Below are 8678 nucleotides of genomic sequence, written 5' to 3'. Positions count from 1 at the left end.
TCAGGACGGAGGGCTCCCCTTTCTCCCCGTCCTCCGCCCCGAACCCCACAGAGTCCGCATCTCCGGTGGCAGGAAGGGCCTCACACACCAGCTGGTTCTGCCCCCATGAACAAAGCCTCACAGCGGAGGCTGACCCGGAGCAGAGCTCCCATTGCTGCCGTTCACCACGGCCGGCGGCCACCCTGAGGGACTGAGCCTCCTCTCGGGTCCCCCGCCCATGCGCTGCTGGCTCCAGGGGAGGAGGCGGGGAGTGAAGGCAGGAGGGGCCCCTGCCAGGGGACGGAGCTGTGCGTCCACCTCTGAAGGAGGGCTGTCCGACTTCCACTCCCCTCCGCTCCCGGGCGGAGCGGGTTCTCCCCGCGGGACGAACAGAACCATGTCACACACCGCGGACTGTGCCACTCCACAGGCTGTTGTTTCCAGAACTGGGGCACATCTGTCCTCCCCACACCCCTCGCCCTGGGAACAGTGCACCGCCCGCCCCCCGTCGCTGCGTCTCTCCTGCTGCTGGCGGGCGCTCTGACGGCGAGCCGGCACACTGGCTGAGGGTTCCCGTAGCCTTGGTGGAGGGAAGTGCCTGCCAGGCCTGCTGCTGCCACAGCCCCTCCAGATCGCTGTGCCCAGGGGCTCACTGGGCAACGGGCGGGCGTGAGGGCGGATGCCCTCCCCTGGCAGGCAGCCCGTCCTCAGCAGCTGTGGGGCTGGAGGGCCGTCCGGATGCCCGCGGCCAGGGCTCTGGGCGTGGGGCTCTCGGCGGTGCAGCTCACGGGCAGGCCCTGGGCGGCCAGGGCACGCGCGGTGGTGGGGCCGATGGCTGCGAACTGCAGAGAGAGGGGCTCAGTGCCCGGGACGAGGTGTGCAGGGCTCACTGGCCATCCCGTCTAGCAGGACCCGCTCGGCGTGGGAGAGCTTACAAGGGACAGCACTCCCCGACGGACCATCCCAGTGCCTCCCCTCTGTGTGTCATCCTGGCGTCCCATCAGCCCAGCGGGTCCTGCTGGGCAGCACAAGGTCTCAGCAGGGGGGCCCCGTGGCTCAGCCCTGAAGCCTGGAGGCCCTGGGCGGGTTGGGGAACTCAGAACAGAGTGTGGGGGGTGGTGGCTGGGCCCCTGGGGAGTGGGGCAATCAGACCAGGCCCTGGAACAGGAGGGTTACTCCCTCCACCTGGGACCCTGGGACACCCCCCTCCCGCCAAAATGTGCAGGGACAGGGCGCTGGTGGGGAACGGCCTCCATCCTCACTCGGGGGCCAGCAGTGCTGACATCTGTCCTCTAGCCCAGCCGCCTCAGGCCAGCACCTCCAGCCCCGCAGGCCCCGAGGTGGAGGACCTGCAGAGCCATCGGGCTAGTCCCAGGAGGGGGTACTGTCCTTCCCACTGGAGACAGGAGAGGGGAGGGGCGCCCGGACCAGCTGTCTCAGATGTTTAGAAGGAAGAGGGAATGGGACGCTAACACCGGAGCCAAATGCGGAACTTGGCTCAGGCTGGTGAGCTGTCCCACCGCCCAGCCAGAAAGGGGCGCTGCTGGGCTCGGAGCTGGGCTGGGGTCCTACAGCCCTGCCTCCCAGGGGGTCCACGGGGCCTTGCGGGCGTCCCAGGTGGGGAGAGCTTGCACTTCCGGTGGAAATGCAGGACGATTAGTAAAAAGAAGTTTAACTCCGAGAAAGATCAAGAGCAGGGAGTGCCTCACCTTGATCTGATTGATGCTGCTCCCAGACAGCTCCCGAATGTGCCTGAGGCTGTACGTGAGGCCAGAGGGGCTGAAAAATGTGATGCTGGCTGGGATGCCCTATGGGAGAACAAGAGCAGTGCCTCGCGTGGTGCCGAGAGAGAGAGAGAGAGAGAGAGAGAGAGAGAGAGAGAGACCCCCAGCTCAACCCCAGGGACCCCAACCCCAAGGCAGGCCCCAGGCAGCCCCCAGCAGGCGGGCCGGGCCCCCCATGGGTGCAGGCCCAGCTCCTCCAAGGAGAGGAGCTGAGACGACGAGGGGCGGTTCGGAGAGCGGGTGCGATCGAGAGGCTGGCACAGCTCCGGGTCCTCTGGCCCAGGCCCAATGCCAGGCCAAGGGTGCCCGCACCCATCCAGGCAGCATGGAGCCTGCGACAGGCCAACAGCCCCCTCCCTCCCGGAAACGAAGCGGACAGCAGGCAGCCCGGGCCTCCTGTGCCGGGGGAGCTAACGCGTCTGGAACCTGCAAGGCGCTGCTGAATCCGGTTGTGGAAACGCCCCTCCCCTCGCAGGGCGCACGCACTCTCCCGGCTGCCCAGCCACCCCGACTCCCAGCCCCTCCCCGACAGCTCCAAGGCCGTCTCCGGCTTCCAGGCCAGGTCTGTCTCCTTTAGCCCCGTGGACCCACCGGACCGGGAGGAAGCCCCTGCGAGGCCTCGGCCAGCCGGGAGGGAACCACACAGAGGCCACGCCTCGCCGCCTCACCGCTGCCTCCCCAGGGTGCCCACCTGCCCGCACTCCCTGGAAGCGACCCCCACCTGCCCCACCAGGTGCCCACCTGCCCACGCTCCCTGGAAGCGACCCCACCTGCCCCACCAGGTGCCCACCTGCCCGCACTCCCTGGAAGCGACCCCCACCTGCCCGCACTCCCTGGAAGCGACCCCACCTGCCCCACCAGGTGCCCACCTGCCCGCACTCCCTGGAAGCGACCCCACCTGCCCCACCAGGTGCCCGCCTGCCCGCACTCCCTGGAAGCGACCCCCACCTGCCCCACCAGGTGCCCGCCTGCCCACGCTCCCCGGAACAGCGCCCACCTGCTCGGAGTAGTAGCTGTCCAGGTTCCTTTGGATTCCCGGGTGGGGGACCTTCTGGTAGACCACGATGCTCTCCATGGGGATCCCTGGACACGACCAGAACCGGAGACAGAGCTATTGCCCTGGGAGAGGCCTGAGTCAGGAGCCCACGGGCACCCAGCTGGCCTCCCAGGCCTCGTGCTCCTGGATGAGCCACTGCCCTCCCGGGCCCCAGGGCCCCACTGTGGGCGGATGGACCAGGCTCCGAGGGGTCTCACCCTCCCCTGAGGAGGAGGGCCATCGGTACCTTTGTCCCTGAGCATCCGCGGCAGGACTTCTCCCTTGAGGGCTCCACAGGGAAAGAGCAGGGGCAGGGCGGGCGGCTCCCCTGCGGACACACCTGTGCGCTGTGGACGCCCGGCACCAGCCCCTCACCCGCCCTCCAGCCCCAGCCCCAGCCCCGCACGCTCTGCGCTGAGCTCGGGCTCCGGTCCCTGGGGCAGGGCAGCGGGGCGGGCTGGGCTCCAGCACAGACGGGGCCCAGGGGCACACACTGCGGAGAAGGAACCGCCCGCCCCCGCCCCCCCCCCCCTCCGGGCAGATGAGCCCCGTGGGAGCCTCCCCCTCACCGGAGCAGATCCACTCCGCCAGCCGCTCCGCGTTCCCGCTGCTCGCTCCTTCGGCGTCCAGGCCCAGCTTACTCACTGCGAACACAGACATGTCTCAATGGCGGCGAGTCCCGCTGCCGGGCTGTCCTCGATGTGCGGACACAGGTGTGTGCTCCCCACACAGTCCCCCGCGGCCTGGGAGGGAGGCCCGGATCGGGGAGACAGCCGGGTGGGGCTGCCTCAGGGCTACCGGCGAGGGCAGCAAGCTCCGGAGGCAGGGTCTGGGCCAGGGGAGCCTTTGGGATCTGCGGACGGTGGAGGCGCCCTCCTGGGGGGAGCCAGGCCAGCCCCTCCGGGAAGGTGCGGGCTGGGGCGGGAATGAGGCGGCGGGAGGGAGGGAGGTGCCCACTAGCTGGCAGGCCTGCAGGTGATTTAGGGGGAGGGCTGTGCCCCCACTTCCGTGAGCCTCCTGTCGCTACAGCCCATCCCGGCGGGGCACTGGCCACCCCGCTGCGGACGGGGAGGAGGCTGGGCCGGGCGGGTCAGGAGGAATGTGGACCGTCTCTGAGAAGGGAGGTGCTCACAGGAGCCTGGTGAATACCGAGCTGTCGCTAAGGTCAACACGTCAGTCAACCCGGCAGCCTTTCGTGTACGTCGCGAGCAGCGTGAGCCCAGGAGTCACAGCCGCCGTGACTGTCCCGGAGCCAGGCCTGCCTGTGCTGCGGCGCCGGCCTCCGGTGGGTCGGGACGGGCTCAGTGCACCCAGAACCTTGAGAACTTCAATGGGGACACAGGTCTGCACAGCACAGCTGGCACCCCTGCTGGCACCCACAGGACGCCCCACGCTTCGCCCTGGAGCAGGAGCTGAACGTCCCTGCTCTCACCACAGGCTGTCACCGGCCCCACCTGGCTGTGTCTCCCTGGCGACCACCTGCCCAGCGCCAGGGCCTTCAGAAGTCAGCGCATCAGAGTGAACTGGGTGGAGGTGCAGGGGTTTGTTACCAATAACCAGACACCTCATGCTCATCACCTGGAAACATCAGGTTTTGGGGGCTCTGTGCAGGAACAGGGATGAAGACTCCGTGTACAGGGTGTCTATCCCAAAACACGCCTATGCACACTGTGAGCAGCTACAAAGGCAGTGCTTGTGAAAATACGTTTCATCTCCAACACGGAGCGCTCGGCTGTGAGGTGTGTACGTTTTGGGGGGCACCCTGTATTGCTATGAATCACAACACCACGGCATGGTTTTGGTGTTATTACCTAGACTGCTTACCTAGAGAAGCCGTGGCATTTCCAACCACATACACCGGCTTTGCGTTCCACTTTTCTCGCAGAGACTTTTTCCAGACTGGAAGACATGAGGTCACACGTGTGTGGCAAAGACCAGCGCCTGTTCATCCTAAAGCTTGTTAGCAAGGCAGCCTATAGTACACAGACCTAAAGAGCAGCATCCCAAACTACCCCATCCCCGCCATTACACTGTTCACACCTGCAGGCACGGGGCCAACCACGAGTCCTAGCTTGCTCAAGTGTACGTGATGAGCCAATGATGCTGCATCCTTGGGCTTCTTCACAACAAGGAAACGGGCTCAGTGAGGTCAAGGGACCCTCCAAGATCCGAGTGACCCCCTGAACCCAGGCCCAGCTCCCTGCAAGCCCTGTGGGTAAGACCACCCTGCTGCCTCCACTCAGCACTAGAGCGAGCTGGCCGGGCCTGGCTGACTGGCTCCATGGCCGTGGACTAGTGCCCACTCTTGCCAAGCCTCAGTCTTCTCCTCTGTAAACCAAAGACCACAGGATGTGTGCCCTGGGTTAGAGGGGACAATGATTGCACAGTGACGGAGCCTGTATACAGTAGGCACTCCATAAATGTTAGCGGGAGGGTGTTCCATCGGACAGACCAAGGTGGTGGCTCGGTCTGAAGGCTCAGGGGTTGAGGCGGCCTGCGTGGGACAGCAAGAAACGCTTCCAGAGGGCCGTTTCTGCTCCTCCATGGCTACACACACACACACACACACACACACACACACACACACACAGGAACAACTCGGCACCTAACTCCCATAGAGCTGAGGGCCCGCAGTCCAAACCTGGCTTCCGGAATCTAGTACGGCCAACGGGAGGAATCGGTGACGCGAGCCAGCGCATTCCCGGCCCCGCCCTCACCTTCGCTCTTCCCGTCCGGCTCCAGGCTCAGCTTCACCGCTTCCACTGCCCTGGGGCTGGTGAAAATGAGCCCTCCGTAGCCTTCGGGGTGTGACAGCTGCATACCAAACCCAAAGGCACTTTGTGATGACCGCGACATTACCCAGAATTCCAAATGCTCACGCGAGTGGTGGGCAAACTAATTCATTCTGTCCATCCAACGTCCATCCATCCATCCACCCACCCTCCCACCCTCCCACTCAACACTTACTGAGAGATGTGTGTGCCTGGCCCTATTCTAGGCAAATTCCTTATTCCTAGCATCTCCCTCAAGCGGCTCAGGGTCAAGGAGAGACAGGTGTACGTAGGGTGTGGGTGTAACTGGACCAGAGGGGCACTGGGATGCGGCCTAGCAAGGGGTGCAGGGCAGACTTGACCTGTATCTAATAAAACTGGACTATCTACTGGGGTGGTGGCCAGGCTGAAGCCGATTTTCAGACAATGGTGACAAAATCTACTGGGAGCAGGCCCTGGGCTGCTGTGTGCACCTCCTGTGACGCGAGTCTGTGCAGGGCCGGGGCCGGGGCTGCGCTCCCCCTTGGATTAAACTCAGGGGCGGGGGGCTAGGGAGCAGCTGAGACTGTGCTCCCTGCGTGTCCGGAACCCTCTCCCTCACGGCAGCCTGGCCGGCGGTGATGGTGGAGAGGCTGCTGGAGAAACGAGGGCTTTTCTGACCTTGAGGTCCTAGAAGTGATCTCACGTGAGAAGCCTGGCTCCCGTTTAAAGCTGGCTGTGGAAAAGCAAGCCAACGGGGCCCTCGCACAGGAGCCCAGGGCACGGGACGTGGCCGGCCGCTCGCTGTCTCTGAGGCCGGTGAACGGCGGGTGTTCAGCTCTAACTGAACGAGGGAGCAGGGAGGCTTTCCATGAGGGCGGGCCTGTGCGGAGGGGTGTGGAGCCGTGGGCAGGGCTGTGGGCACCGGGCCTTTAACCTGAAACATCTGTCTCCACTGGCCTGGGCAGTGCGGCCCCTCCTACCCCAGGCGGCAGAGCCGAGGCTGTGGGCACACGTACTGGTCTTGAGCCTCAACCCTGCGTCTCGTGTGCAAGGTCTGAACTCGAGCAGCGCCCTCCCATGACCTGCTCTCCTGGCCGCCTCCAGGTCAGGGCGGGGAGCCACTGGAGGCTCAGGTGGCCCACAGCCGGTCCTGGGGCCGGATCCAGAGCTGGTGGGTGCCGCCCAGTGTAGAAGCTGGGCAGCAAAGTGAGGGGAAAGAGGGAAGTACAGGGCTTGGGCTGGCACGGATTCCAGAAACAAACATGTTACGGTGCTCAGACACCGCAGACCTTACCTTCTCCGCGAAGGTGGGAAGAGACAGGAACTCAAATGACAGAACAGGGATCAAAGTGGCTTCAAGTCCGTGCGATCCCAACTCCTGCGAACAAAAGGACCGGCTCTGGGTTGGCCGGGCTGCTGGGAGGAAGGGCGGGTGCTGGGGCCCAGGGCAGTTCTAGGCCCGGCTTCCTCGGTGAGCGGTTCCTGGGGCTCGGCGCTCGGGCACTCACCCTGATGTAGGGATCCTGGCCGCCGTCATCGTGACCCTCCTTCAGCAGAAGAACCTTCATCACTGCCTGGCGGCCGTGCAGGGCGCTGTGACAGAGCGGGGACACGGGCCTCAATCAGACCTCAGAGGCTCCGCCTGGACCATGTGGGTGGATGGGGTGGGGGTTGGAGGTAACCAACTGCTGGCTGACGTGGCCTGGCCCCTGCCCGCTGACTCAGCGTGAACGGGCTGGTTCCTGCGGAGCCCCTGTCACTGATAAGGCCGGGGGACGGCTGCTGGCACTTGATAGCGTGGAAGGCCGGTGAGAGCCGGGGGAGAGCCAGCGTCCCGGCCAAACACTGAGGCTCGGGAGAAGTGGTGCCAATTCCGGGTTGTATGAGTAAGGAGGGAAATGGTGTCTCACATTGGAAGTAATTAATTATTCCAGCTCAAGATATACTAAGTTGTTTGCTTGTAAGCTCCCTAGGAAATCATCTTATTGACTTTTCTACTTTTTAAAGACATATTTTTTTGATTTCAGAGAGGAAGGGAGAGGAAGAGAGAGAAACATCTGTAAGGGAGAGTCATTGATCGGCTGCCTCCTGCACGCCCCCTACTGGGGATGGAGCCTGCAACCTGGCATGCATGTGCCCTGACTGGGAATTGAACCCTGACCTCCTAGCTCATGGGTTAATGCTCAACCACTGAGCCCCACCGACGGGGAGACTTTCCTACTTCTTAAACGATGTTTTTTAAGTGTTGTCAGTATCATGAAGTAATCTTTCAAAATTTTCTGACCGAGAACACAATTTGTCCATACATATTTAAGCTTTATGTACTTCCTATTCTTTCTGTAATGCCACAATGCCGGCCACTGTTCTCTCAAATTTCCCTACTGGCCCTGAAGCATTGCTGGCCCATCCCTGCTTTTCAAGAACCTTTCAGGAAGTCCTCTAGGGGCAGGCATTCAGTGCCTGACCAGGCCGAGCCCCCTGTGCTGGGGAGGACGCCCTCAGGGTCCGGCCTGGGCCTGGCGTGGGGGCAGCTGCACGACCCGGTGACCTTCCATTTGGAGTCCATCACTACCCCGGGCCCCGGCCCACACCCAGGCCTCCGGCGGCCTCGGTTCCGCCCCCGACTAGTCCTGCACTCGCTAGCGCCGCAGGTGGGTGGGCCCCGCGGTCCCGAGGCCTCGTGTCTTCGTGGGTAGGTTGGGCGGCGACACCTACCTGGCCGGGCTGGTGAGGCCCGAAAGGTCTGGGAGCTGGGGCCCTGCCCAGCCCGCCGATCGCACAGGAAGTCGCCCAGGCGGGCGGTGTCTCGCGATCCCAATCTGAGGCTGTGAGACACCAGAGCGACCAGCGGTGGGTGGGCCCCTCACCACGTGGCCTGCGCTGCCATGGCGACGGCCGCGCCAGGCCGGGTACCACCGCCACCACCGCCGGCGGCCCCGCGGCGCGCACAGCTGGAGCTCGCGCATGCGCAACACCAGGCCCGGGGCGCAGCCGCAGAGATGGGCGGAACCATTGATCCCAGGGGGGGATGAGTCTCGGGAAGGCGGATAAGGAAGGAGGAGGAAGGATGAAAAGGGCAAGATAGGACCCAGAACCGGACTTTAGCCTTCGGTTCCATGGCCTTAC

At 64.2% G+C, this 8678-nt stretch overlaps 1 protein-coding gene across 2 annotated transcripts; it reads right to left on the bottom strand.

Moving 5' to 3' along the window:
• Positions 1-391: 391 nt before the first annotated feature.
• UROS (uroporphyrinogen III synthase) lies at positions 392-8536 on the bottom strand. 2 transcript variants are annotated; one of them, XM_084904595.1, is made up of 10 exons: positions 8268-8536; positions 7061-7145; positions 6847-6930; positions 5517-5613; positions 4624-4698; positions 3369-3443; positions 3047-3127; positions 2761-2846; positions 1689-1787; positions 392-821 (listed from the first exon to the last, which is right to left on the bottom strand). In XM_084904595.1, the coding sequence occupies exons 1-10, from the start codon at positions 8516-8518 to the stop codon at positions 687-689; spliced, it is 1068 nt and encodes a 355-aa protein (XP_084760721.1). In that variant the 5' UTR covers positions 8519-8536; the 3' UTR covers positions 392-686. The 2 variants fall into 2 exon arrangements, with proteins under 2 accessions (XP_084760721.1, XP_084760722.1); XM_084904596.1 differs by having other exon boundaries at positions 7061-7194; positions 8268-8518.
• Positions 8537-8678: the final 142 nt, after the last annotated feature.

This window comes from Pipistrellus hanaki, assembly GCF_964339955.1.
Source record: "Pipistrellus hanaki genome assembly, chromosome: 14".
In the NCBI taxonomy this organism is placed as follows: Eukaryota; Metazoa; Chordata; class Mammalia; order Chiroptera; family Vespertilionidae; genus Pipistrellus; species Pipistrellus hanaki.
The sequence above is the reverse complement of the archived record's forward strand: the minus strand, read 5'-3'. Positions and strand labels throughout refer to the sequence as shown.

Coding starts and splice junctions, on each gene's coding strand:
- UROS (XM_084904595.1), bottom strand. CDS start 8,518: ATGCGCGAGCTCCAGCTGTGCGCGCCGCGGGGCCGCCGGCGGTGGTGG. Junction 5,614..6,846: donor TTCCCACCTTCGCGGAGAAG/GTAAGGTCTGCG, acceptor TTTGGTATGCAG/CTGTCACACCCCGAAGGCTA. Junction 1,788..2,760: donor ACAGCTACTACTCCGAGCAG/GTGGGCGCTGTT, acceptor GTTCTCCCATAG/GGCATCCCAGCCAGCATCAC.